The sequence below is a fragment of the Aotus nancymaae genome, unplaced genomic scaffold (genome assembly GCF_030222135.1).
Source record: "Aotus nancymaae isolate 86718 unplaced genomic scaffold, 86718_ANA_hifiasm-v0.15.2.pri h1tg000065l, whole genome shotgun sequence".
NCBI classification, from domain to species: Eukaryota; Metazoa; Chordata; class Mammalia; order Primates; family Aotidae; genus Aotus; species Aotus nancymaae.
Window position 1 is genome coordinate 6,548,851 of NW_026988480.1, and position 13,794 is coordinate 6,562,644.

The following is a 13,794-nucleotide window of genomic DNA, read 5'->3' on the forward strand; positions in this document are numbered from 1 at the left end:
TGAATGTTAATACCCAAGACAATAGGAAAAATGCCTCAAAGGCATTTCAGAGACCTTCTAGGCAGCCCCTCCCATCACAGGCCTGGAAGCCTAGGAAGGAAGAATGATTTTGTGTGGCTAGACCTAGGGCCTCACTGTCCTACATAATCTCAGGACACTGCTCACTGTATTGCAGCTGCTCCAGCTCTAGCCATAGCTAAATGGCCCCAGATAGATCCCAGGCCACTGCTCAAAGTGTGCAAGCAGTAAGCCTTGGTGGCTTCCACATGGCAGTAAGCCTGCAGGTGTACAGAAGGCAAGAGTTGGGGCTTAGAAGCCTTTACCTGCATTTCAGAGGATATATGGAGACACCTGGATGTCCAAATATAAGTCTGCTGCAGGAGCATGGCCCTCATGGAGAACCTCTACTAGGGCAGTGTAGATGGAAAATGTAGGGTTGGAGCACTCACACAGAGTCCCCACTGGGGCACTGCCTAGTGGAACCATGAGAAGAGGGCTACCATCCTCTAAACCTCAGAATGGTACCTCTACCGACAGCTTGCACTGCAGTCCTGGAAAAGTCACAGGCACTCAATGCCAGCCCTTGAGAGCAGCCATGGGAGCTAAGCCCTGCAGAACCACAGGGGCAGAGCTGCCCAAGGCCTTGCAATCCACCCCTTGCATCAGTGTGGCCTGAAAGTGAGATATGGAATCAAAAGAGCTTTTGATTCCATATCTTTTGGATATATGGAATCCACTATTTTGGAGCTTTAAAATTTAATGACTACCCTGCTGGGTTTCGTACTTGCTTGGGGCTTGTAGCCTATCTCTTTTGGCTGATTTCTCCCTTTTGGTTCAGGTGTATTTGTCCAATGTCAGTACTCTCATTATATCTTGGAAGTAACTAACTTGTTTTTTTATTTTACAGGCTCATGCAGAGGGGCCTTGCCTTTTCTCAGATGAAACTTTGGACTAAGTTTCAATCTAAGTAGTTCAGAATTCTCATGATATCTGGTTCTTAAGAAGTATGTAGCACCTTCCCCTTGACACACTTTATCCTTCTCCAGCCAGGTAAGATGTGACAGCTTCAAAAAATAAACACAAAATTTCCTGTATGGCTGGTTAATCTAAGTAGTTCAGAAATATGGCTAGGCAATGCAGAGATTTCAGGAGTTATATTGGACTTTTGAGTAAATGCTGAAATGAGTTAAGATGTGGGAATTTTGAGAAGGAATGATTGCATTTTGCAATGTGAAAAAGACATGAGGTATGGGAGGAGCCAGGTACAAAATAATATGATTTGGATTTGAGTCTTTGCCCAAACATCATGTCAAATTGTAACCCCCAATGTTGGAGGAAGGGTGTGGTTGTAGGTGATTAGATCATGGGGCAGGTTTTCCTGTTGCTGTTCTCGTGATCATGAGTGAATTCGCATGAGATCTGGTTAAGAAGTGTATAGCACCTTCCCCTTGACACGCTTTATCCTTCTCCAGCCACATAAGATGTGCCAGCTTCAAGAAATAAACACAAAATTTCCTGTATCACTGGTTAATCTAAGTAGTTCAGATATATGGCTAGGCAATGCAGAGATTTCAAGAGTCATATTGGAATTCATGATGTTGGATGTGCAAGAAAAAGTAGTCATTCTTGATTGTACTGGTTTCAACTTCTCTTAGTAAGAATAGTATACAAGTTTCTTCTCCTTAGTTTCTTGCTCCATGCTCATGCTATACCAAGATTCTCTGGGGCAAGGAACTAGAAGAAGCAATGATAAATGAACTCTAAGTTAAGAGAAAAATATCCAATACAGAGACTTCTTTTCAACTAAAGGCCGCCATTTTAGAATCACAGAATAAATCATAAGCTTCCCCACTCTTCATTAACAGTGAGTAATTTTGATCTTTGTATTGCATGAATATGGACAGACTTAGGGAAATGAAGATAGATAGATAGATAGATAGTGAAACTAAATGAATAGGAAGATATAAAAGAGAAATTGCAGTGATATGCAGTCTTCCTGAGAACAATCTACAATAATTATATGAGAAATAAATGACTGTCAAGTAGAAACAGAGATACAAGAAACATAGGTGACATTATACAAAAAATAGCAAAATGGCCAAAGTTACTATAGGCATATTAACAATTACATGAAATGTGGAATGGTTTAAACACCTCACACAAAAGGCAGACATTGTCAGACTAGGAAAAAAACAATATCCAACTATGCACAATCTACAGGAAACACTGCTTCTCTTCAAAGACACAAATTATTTGAAAGTAAAAGAATATGAAAAGATATACCATATGAACAGTATCCAAAAGACAGAGCCAATGGCTATTTTAAAAAACAAAGTAGACTTTGAGATACACTACTAGACCCAAAAAAAGACATTTCATATTAAGAAAGTCAAAATATTAGTATAATAGCAATTAAGAATGCATATTCACCTAACTACACAGACTCCAAGCACATGAACCAAAATGTGACAAAATCTAAAGAAGGGAAAGGAAAATGTAACAATTATACTTGAAGATTTCAACATCTTATTTTCTGTAATTCATAGAATAACCAGGAAAAATTCCACAAGAATACAGAACACTTAAACAACACTAACAAACTAACTTGCTGCATATATAATATTCCATCCAACTATTATAGAATACATATTACTTTGCATGGTCAGTTCTGTAGGATAGACCACATGTTAAGCCTGGAGTAGAAAACTGTAGCCCATTGGTTAAATCCAGCCTATTAGCATAATGTGGGGTGTTGGAGGAGAAGAATAAATAAAGTTTTATTGGAATACAACAACAATTATGCATTTATCTAATGCTGTTGGAAGCTTTCACACTACAACAGTGGAGTTGGATAGTGCAGTACACACCATCTGATTTGCAAAAGCAAATATATATATAATATAGTGCTTTATCAGAAAAAACAAAAACTGCAACCCCTCTGGTAGGCCATTAAAAAGTCCTAACAAATTAAAAGGATGGAAATCATACAAAGCATTTTCTCTAATTACAACAGAATTAAATCAGAAATAAATAACAGAAAAAAAATTTAAAATTTCCAAATATTAGGAAATTGAACAACACTTCTAAATAAACTAAGGGTCAAAGAGATAATCACAAAGGAAATTGGAAAATATTTTAAGAGAATGAAAAATTTTGTAGTAGAAAGAAAAAGCTGAAGGACTAACACTTCCTGCTTCCAAAACTTAATAGAAAACAACCATAATCAACATGATATTATATTAATGAGAAAATAGGCATACATATCAATGGATAATTATTGAGAATCCAAAAATAAATCCATACAATTATAATCAGCTGATTTCAATAAAGGTGCTATAACAATTCAGTGGGATATAAAAGATAATCTTTTCAAGAAACAGTGCTGAAATAATTGGATATTTACATGCATAAAAGTGAATTTATACTCTTTTATCATACTATACACAAAATTTAGCTCCATATAGATCAAAAACTTAAATATAAAAGCTAAAATTCTAAAATCTTTAGGAAAAAAAGATGGAATATCTTTAGGACTTTATTTGAACAAATAATTCTTAGATGATGCACCAAAAGCACAAACCATATAAAAATAAATTGATAAAATGAATGTAATCAAAATTTAAAATGTTTGCCTTCCAAAGACATCATTAATAAAATGGAAAGACAGCCATAGACTAGAAATAAATATTTGCAAATCATATATCTGGTAAGGAACTTGTATTCAGAATATAAAAATATCTCCTTACCCTCAGTTTTGCAGTGAACCTTAAACTATTCTAAAATATAAAGCCATTAAAAAAATGGAGGATGAAGGAAATATGTGAATAGATATTTTACTAAATAATAAATACAAATAACCAATAGGCACATGAAAAGATTCTAACAGCATTAGTCATTAGGAAAATGTGAATTAAAACCCCAAGTCACTAGGATGCCTATAATAAAAAAAGATAGTAGTGAAAAGGGTGTGGAATAAAGAAATTTCATCATTGTTGCTGGGATCATATAATGATAAGGCCAATTTGGAAAATAACTCTGCAGTTTTTTAAAGTGTCAAACACAACTTACTATACAACCTAGCAACTCTGTGAAAATTTTTAAAACATTAAAACATATGTATTTACATACAAAGATATTTATATGACTGTTCATAACATGTTATTCATAATAGCAAAACACTGGAAACAACCCAAATGTTTATCAACTAGTGAATGGATAGACAAAAGTGGTATAGCTATACAATGGAATACTGTTCAGAATGAAAAGGAGCAAGCTATTGACATAAACCACGATATGGATATACTTTTAAAATGTTATGATAAATAAAAAAGTCAGATGCAGAAGACTACTTATTAGATGATTCAGTTAATAAAATATCCATATAAAGCAAATTTACAGAGACAGAAAGCAATCAATGTTTTCCTAGGTGGGGGTTTTGAATGGTAATTTAACTGAAAATAAGCATGAGAAAATTTTGGGGGAGGTGACAGAAATGTTCTATTTCTTATTTATGGTAACATTTGCAAAGTCTATAAATTCACTAAAAAAAAATCATAGAATTCCTTATGTACAGTGGTTAATTTATATGAAAAGTAAATTATACTTCAGAAAAAGCTATTTAAAAAAATAACAGTGTAAAGTTCAGTCTGACAGTGAAAATTGGGGAATGTTAAGCAATATAGACACACCTACCAGTGAATGAATTTAAAAAATAATAAAAAGCCCAGAGATATAAAATTAAGAAGAAAAGTCTACTTTAACATGAAGCAATGTGAGGAATGTGTGAATGGCTGATTTCTTCACAATAAGTTGGCTTTGCAGCCACTAACACTTGTTACAGAAAATGGCTGTAAGATTTATGTGTAAAAGGATTATGCATGCTGAGTTATAGCATTTAATAGTATTTTTATATAAACTAATAATGCTGCAGTAATCAGGAAAGTCTTCTGAGGTCCTCTCAGAAATCTCACATTTCAAATGATAGGGCTAGTTTTATATTTCACTTCTGGTAACAAGGGCTCGGCCACTCAAACATAGACTGAATGATTTAGACTGTTGGGAGGCATACTTCCATTGGTCCCTTGTGTTCCTACATGTCTTTCCATGAATTCCAAGACTGTAAGGCCCTGACTGCTCTTCACTCAGGCCATTTCTCAAAGTTATGCTTGCAGCAAACACCCATAGAAGAGGTGACACCTCCTCCCAAACCAAGAGCTGGCTTCCTTATCAGGTGTTATAAGGCAGTAATTTCACTAGATTTGGCATTCCTTTCCTGTGTGTGCAAGTATCCACTAGTCCCATAGAAATTGGGGTTTAGGGAACCAATGAGAAACCATGCCAACATTCTTGCTACTGCTTTTGCTGTGAGGAATAAAGTCTTTCATTTCCAACCAAGAAGTCTCATTTCTTCTGATATAGTTTCTTCCATAAAACTATATCAATCTAAATTTGTTAGCTTGCAAAAGGGCAAAATGTCAGATCTTTGGCAGCTCTTGACATCTTATTTACAGTATATTTTACTTAAGCATAAAGACAAAACAAGTCTAAACTTTAAAGCCTGATCTTCATTACATCATTAGGATTTGTATTAGTTAAATCATACTGCTCACTCCCCATAAGCAGGTTTTATTAAATCTATATTTGTATATCTGTGTGGCCCAGAACAGTGTTCTAGAGAGTTAAAAAGAAGCCAATGGTTTTGAAATCTAATTACAAACTTAATTCTGTGATAAAGAAAATATTAAACCAGATTTAATAACTTGTTATGTATTTTAGTTCAGCTAATTCTACCTGCTGAAATAAGAGGCATTAGATAAAAAGGATCTGAAAGATCCTTCAGGATGACCTGAAAAAGGTAGTCTAGCATTCATCCTTCAACAGTAGCAATGGATGAGGTAAGAATATTGTCTTTGGACACAGAATACTAGGTTCAAATTCTAGCTCTGCCAGCTGTTTGCTATGTAAACATGGTTACATAATGTAATACCTCATGGCTTCAGTCTCAATTTATACAGTGAAGGCTAACATTAATATTGCTGGGCTTGCCACCTGTGGGGGTCTGTCCTGCAGACCCTGACTCAGTGATGGATGAATAAAGTACACTGACACACAGATATTATGCTTTGCTAGTTCCACTGAGTGAGTGTGGCCATTTACAGACTCCCTGAGGAGTGCTATAAACAGTTGTGACCACCAGTCCCCACCTGCCAGTAAGACTCACATTATTTAGTAAAGTTTAATTGACAAAGGTTTGAGTCAATACCACTAGAGGTTGAAAGATTAAAGGACAAGTTCTGATGCCCAAAGCAAACACCATTAATGGGTAATATCCCTGATGGACCAACCCCTGACAGGGCCATCCAGCTCAAAGGTTAGTTTTAAGACCACATGAGTAAACAAGTTAGTTAAACTCCCACATTCCTTTGTCTTTGCACCCTAATCTCTCTGGCTCCTGCAAAGAGACTGTGGCTGCCTTCAGCCAAGAACTGTAGAAAAAACCCTTAGGCTTTCCAAAAGGGTTTGAGACTATATTCCATAACTTTCTCTAATATTTTTCCCTTAATATTTTTGCTACCACCCTGAGTGAATTCCCACACAATATCACCATTATAGTGCTAAGATTAATAAATGTCTATGTGTAGCACTGTGCAGGGGCCTAAATGCACTTCTTAAGCTTTGTTACTCAGTCTTACTCAGGAAATCACCACAAGAGAGATTGTAGCTCACCTGTGGGAGGTCAGCACTGCAGCACAGCCTTCCCGAACCTCCTTCATTATTGTTTGCCACAGGTAGCGCTTAGAGCAGGGATCCATCCCAGAGCTGGGCTCATCCTGAAGAAAATACAACACATAGTCATTGGCATTTGAAAAACACACACAGAAATATATGCAATGATATGGGAGGCCAAACCCTGGGTGAGAGAAAAATCTCTGCTCTGGCTCTAACAGGCACTTCTCCAATTGGTTTTGTTGCACTCTGCTCAACAAAGCCAGAATGATAGGGAAATGTGAGAGAACAATGAGTGAGTGCCTGACTCCCCAGCCATGCAGCATGCTACCCAAGAGCTCCACTTCTTTCTCACCAAATCCAGAGAAATTCAAAAAAGAGATCGAAATTATTTACATATAAAAAGAACCAAATAGAAATACTGGAGCAGAAAAACAAAATAAATGAAATGAAAAATACAATGGAGAATGCCAAAAGCAAATTTGATCAAGCAGATAAAACAAATCTGGGAACTTGAAGGCAGATTATTTGAAAATATCCAGTCAAGGAAAAACAAACAAAAAAAATTATGAAATAAAGCCTCCAGGGTTTATGGCACATTATCCAGACACTTAACTTTTACATTATGAGATTTACAAATAAAAGAAGGTGAGAAAAAGGGGCAGCAGAATGTTTATTAAAGAAATAATGGCTGGAACCCTATCAAATTTGAGTAAAGAAATAAATATTTGAAAACCTCATTTATATGAAGCTTAAAAATTCCCAAACAGCTTCAACCTAAAGAATTATCTACTGAGATACACAACAAACTGTCAAAAATGAAAAACATAATTTTCACAGCAACAAGAGGAAAAAAATGCTCATTACATACATCCACAAGGCTATCAGTGGATTTTTCAGAAGAAACCTTGAGAACCGGGAAGGAGTAGGCTGATATATTCAAAGTGCCAAAAGAAAAAAATCCTGCCAAATCAGAAAACTTTACCTACTTTACCCAGCAAAGCTGCCCTTCAGAAATAAAGAAGAGATAAAGAATTTCCCAAACAAAAGCTGAAGGAGTTCATTGACACAATACCTGCCTTATAAAAAATGCTTTAAATAAAATTTTAAAATGTTGTAAATAAAATTTTAAAAAGGGAGTTCTTCAAAACAAAATAAAAGGATTCTAATTAGCAACATGAAATTATAAAACTCACAGTATACAGCCAATTCAGCAAAGTTTAATGCTTTAATGTTGGTGTGTAAATCAATTATAATATTGAGATTAAAAGACAAAAAAATATTAAAAATAACTAAAGCTACAATAATTTTTTAATAGAAACACAATCTAAAGAGCTGCAAACTGTGACATCTAAAACATAAAATAAGATGGGTGGAAGTAAAAGTGTAGTTTTTTTTTTTAAATGTTATGTAAGTTCTGTTACTATCAGGTTAAAAATAAGACTTTTGTAACTATAAGATGTTTTATGTAGATTCATGGTAACCACAAATAAAAAACCTGTAGTAGATGTGCACGTGAGCACACGCACACACAGAAATGAATCAAAGCATACCAATACAAAAAAATTATCAAATTAAATGAAAAACAGTAATAGAGGAATAAAAGAATAAATAACTTTACGAATAGCCAGAAAACAATTAACAAAATGTCAAAAGTATGTTCTTACCTATTAATAACTACATTAAATGCAAATAGACAACATTTGTCAATCAAAAGACATAAAGTGAATGAATCAATAAAAAAACAAAATCCAACCTTATGCTGTTTACAACAGACTTAGTACAGTTTTTAGGATATAAATAGACTGAGTGTGAAACAATTGGTGAAGATATTCCAAGCAAATGATGACCCAGAGGGCATGTTTATCTATATTTTATATCAGACAAAATACACTTTAAGTCAAAAACTGTAAAAAGAGAAAACTACAATGTAAAATGGTCAATTTATTATAAAATGATAAAAGGGTAATTATAAATAGACATGCACCCAACACTAGAGTAACTATATGTGTAATGCAAAGATTAACAGAACTGAAGGGAATAAAAGACATAAATACAATAAGAATAGGGGAGTTCAAGGCTCCACTTTCAATGATACATTGATTAACCAAGACAGAAAATTATTAAGGAAACAATGTACTTGAACTACACTTTAGACTAAATTAACCTAATAGCCATACACAGAACATCCCATACAACGGTAGCAGAACACACATTCTTTCCCAGCACATATAAAATACAGGACAGACCATATGTTAGGCCACAAAATAAGTCTAGTCTAAACAATTTAAAAAATTGACATCATATCCAGTATGATGTCACTTCAGACCACCATGGTATGATACTAGAAATTAATAAGGAGGAAAAACTGGAAAATTCACAAATACATGTAAATTGAAAAAAAAAAAACACTCCTGAACGACAAAGGGGTCAAATATGAAATTAAAAAGAAAATTTTAAAAAATACATTAATAAGGAGGAAAACTGGAAAATTCACAAATACATATAAATTAACAATGCACTCCTGAACAATCAATGGGTCAAAAATGAAATTAAAAAGAAAATTATAAAATACATATATCTTGAGACAAATGAAAATGGAAACAAAACAAAACTTACGGGATGAAGTAAAAGCAGGTTTGAGGAAGAAGTCACCAACATTAAGATAAAATAAAGATTTCAAATAAATATCCTACCTTTACAGCTGAAGAAACTGGATAAAGAAATGAACTAAGCCCAAAGTTAGCAGAAATAAGAAAATAATGAAAAGCCATATATCAGAAGTCCACAGCTAACATCATATTCAACAGTGAAAAGCTAAAAACTTGTAATCTAAGAAAAACAACTGAAGAAACTGGATAAAGAAATGAACTAAGCTTAAAGTTGGCAGAAATAAGAAAATAATAAAAGGTAATATACCATAAGTCCACAGCTAACATCATGAATTCAACAACGAAAAGCTAAAAACTTCTAAGAAGAACAAGACAAGGATGCCCACTCTAGACACTTCTACTCAACATAATACTAGAAATCCTAACCAGAGCAATTAGTCAAGACAAAGAAAAGGCCTCCAAATCAAAAAGGAAGATGTAAAATTATCTTTTCAAAAAGCATGCTCTAATATACAGAAAACACTATAGACTCCACCAAAAATTCCATTAGAATTAATAAACAAATTTAATAACATCATATGATACAAAATCAACCTACAAATATCAATTGTGCTTCCATAAAATAACAGTGAAGTCAGAAAAGGAAATTTAAGACAATTTCATTTACGATAAGATCAAAAAGAACAAAATACTTAGGAATAATTGTAACAAAGGAAGTAAAAGATTTGTATACTGAAAACTATAACATTTTGATTAAAGAAATTAAAGACAATAAATGGAATGCTATCCATGTACGTGGACTAAAAGAATTAATATTTTAAAAATGCCCATGTTACCCAAAGCAATCTACAGACTAAGTACTATTCCTATAATTCCATTAGCATTTTTCACAGAAATAGAAGACCAGAACACTAAAATCTGTAAAGAAAAAAAAAGAGGAAGAAGAAAGAAAAGAAAGAAAGAAAAAAGAAAGAAAGAAAGAAAAAAAAAGAAAAAGAAAGAAAAAAGAATCAAAAGATCCACAAATAGCTAAAGAAATTAAGCAAGAAGGACAGTAGTTCTGGAGGCTTCGCATTTCCTAATTTCAAAATATACTACTATCCTATTGTAATTTAGAAAGTATGGTACAGGTATAAAAACACACATATAGACCCATAGAAAAGAAAAGCCCCAGAGAGCCGGGCACAGTGGCTCACACCTGTAATCCCAGCACTTTGGGAGGCCGAGGCGGGTGGATCACGAGGTCAAGAGATCGAGACCATCCTGGTCAACATGGTGAAACCCCGTCTCTACTAAAAATACAAAAAATTAGCTGGGCATGGTGGCGCGTGCCTGTATTCCCAGCTACTCGGGAGGCTGAGGCAGAAGAATTGCCTGAACCCAGGAGGCGGAGGTTGCGGTGAGCCGAGATCGCGCCATTGCACTCCAATCTGGGTAAGAACAGTGAAACTCCGTCTCCAAAAAAAAAAAAAAAAAAAAAAAAAAAACTTGTAGAAAAAAAAACGAAAACTATAACAAAGCTCCTTGAAATGATTTTGTTTGTTTTTTAAATAAGACACCAAAAAACAGAAAACAGAAGCAAACATAAAGTGAGACTATTTCAAACTAAAGAAGTTTCTGTACAAGAAAAAAAAAATCAACAAAAAAGGCAAACTACAAAGAGGGATAAAATATTTGCAACCATATATTCAATAAGAGGGATAAAATATTTGCAACCATATATTCAATAAGAGGGATAAAATATTTGCAACCACATATTCAATAAGAGGGATAAAATATTTGCAACCATATATTCAATACATGCAACCATATATTCAATAAGAATTCCATATATAGACTGTATGGAATTCATAAAACTAAATAGCAAAATAATAATTAAAAATGGACAAAAAACTTGAACAGACTTTTCTCAAAAGAAGACATGTAAATGGTCAGCAGGTATACAAAAAGATGCTCAACACTATTAATCATCAGGGAAATGACAATAAAAACCACAATGTGGTATCATCTTATACTTGTTAGAATGGTTATCGTAAAAAGGACAGAAGATAACCAGCACTGGCAAGGATCTGGAGAAAAGTGAACCCTTATACACAATTGGTGGGAATGTAAATGTACATATATTATGGAAAACAGTGTGGAGTTTCCTCTACAAATTAAAAATACCACTACCATATGATCCAGTAATCCCACTTCTGTTGTATATCTCCAAAAAAATAAAATCAATATCTGGAAGAGATATCTGCACTGCCATATTCATTACAACATTATTTACAAAAGTCAACATACAGAAACAACCTAAGGAACTCTAAGTGGATAAATAGGAAAAGAAAATCTCTCTCTCTCTTTCTCTCTCTCCCCCTCCTCCCTCCCTCCTTCCCTCCCTCCCCCTTCCTCTGTGAATGTGTGTCTGTGTAATGGAATATTATATATTATTCTGCCTGAAAAATAAGGAAATCCTGCCATTTTTCAACAACATAGGTGAATCTGGAGGACACCATGCCAAACATAAAGTGAAATAAACCATGCATGGAAAAACACTACTTCTAATGAAATATAAAAAAAAGTTGACCTCATAGGAACTTTTGAAAATAGAAAGGTGCAAGCCTGCAGAAATGGGGAGATACTGGTCAAAGGGCAGAAAATTCCAATTGTACAGAACAAACAAGTTCTGGAGATCTAATATACAACATATAGGGCTGCCATAGTTTGGATGTTTTGACCCCTACAGAATTCATGTTAAAACTCAATCCCCAATGAAACAGTATTGAGAGGTGTGCTCTTTTGGAAATGGACAAATTTATGAGGTTAAGGCACCTTGTAAAAAGACCTGAGGAAGGACATTCACCACTTTTTGCCCTTCTGACTTCTGCCTTGTGAGGACACAGTATTCCCCACTCTGGAGGGAGCAGGGTTCAAGGAGTCATCCTGAAAGCAGAGTTGGCACCCTCAGCAGACACCTGAACCTGGCAGTGCCTTGATCTTGGACTTCCCAGACTCCAAAACCCAAATTTCTGTTCTCTGTTCTTTATAAATCGTCCAGTCTGTTATAGCAGCACAGTGGAATAAGACAGGGATTGTAGGTAACAATGCTGTATCACATATTTGAAATTTGCTAAGAGGGTAGATATTAAGTGTTCTCATACTACACAGGAAAAAGATGGTAATTATATGAGGTGATCAGTATGTTAATTAGTTTGCCTGTAGTCATCACTTCACAATGTTTATATCAAAACACATGTTGAATTCATTAAATATACAATATTTATTAATTAATTATACCTCCATAAAACTGGGAGGTGGGGAATTGGTCTATATTTTCACATCAGGTTGCTTTTCCTTCATGATCTGGCTAGGTAAGCCAAGCTTGATGTTTTTAAAATGAATTTTAAACCTCCATGAAATATTAGAATGATATCCCCTAGGAAGACATATGATAGCAGAAAAAGGCTTCATTTATTTAGCAAAATCAAATAATTGATATTTCTTAGAACTTGAAGCTTTCTCCTTCAGTAGACACGAAAGCATTTCTTTTATGAACCACTTTTAGAGAAATCTTGCCAAACTGCAAGATGTATTTCTGTGCTTTTATTAGCCAGGGAGTACTAAACACATATTTCTTAAGAGCTTAGGGTCATAAACTTCCCCAAGGAAAGAAACAGATGGGAAGCAGTAGGGGTTGGGGGCAGAGGCACTGAACAAGAAAATAAATACCTAGTCTTTTCTGCAAATCAAGCAATATATATGTACTAGCTATAAAAATAAGTAAATAAAAGGTGTGATCACACAATGCTCAGTACCAGAGTTGGATGTGTAAGTTTACATTTTCCTGATTCCTTCCTTGATGTCAGCTCTGAGAGTCACTTCTATTCTCTCTGTTGAGAATTTCAAAGGCCCAGCAACAAATCTCTTTCACCTAATTCTCTGAACAGTAACCCTCATCTTAGTCACAAATGGTTACTGTGGTTTACCATGTACTGGACACTGGGCTATATTTTTAATGTAGTTTATTTCATTTACTGCTTTCAATGACTCCATGAGACAGACAGTACTATCAGGACAATTTTCAGATGACAAGGAAGCAGGCTTAGAACATATAAGGCCAAGTGTCGGGAGGCTCCAGAACAAAATTCAATGCTTGTCAGTCAGACTCCAGAGTCCCCACCTTGACCACTATGTCACAGGTTTTGGCATTTATGGGAATCTGAGAGCAAGGATGTATCAAAGAAAAGAATGTCGGGGTCTGCAGTGAGCCAGGTCATGGCTGTAGAGCAGAGGCCCCTTTATCCAACTGAGGAGATGCATTGTAAGAGGCTGGGCATAGGGAAATTCTGCAGAAAGTAATGAACACCCACACCTTGTTAACTACTCAACATAATCCTGCCTCATGTTGAAAATAAAAGGTAATTTGTAAACTTCAGAATTGTGCAAATGGTAGTTTTATTATCAGATTCCA

General features: G+C 34.7%; 1 protein-coding gene across 1 annotated transcript in view; it reads right to left on the minus strand.

The window, feature by feature from the left end:
* The window catches only part of ABCA13 (ATP binding cassette subfamily A member 13), a 437,440-nt gene that overhangs the window by 38,030 nt on the left and 385,616 nt on the right, over window positions 1-13,794 (minus strand). Inside the window, exon 58 of the mRNA XM_064366685.1 lies at window positions 6,727-6,830. Coding sequence (XP_064222755.1) covers window positions 6,727-6,830 — 104 coding nt within the window. The remainder of the gene's footprint in view (window positions 1-6,726; window positions 6,831-13,794) is intronic.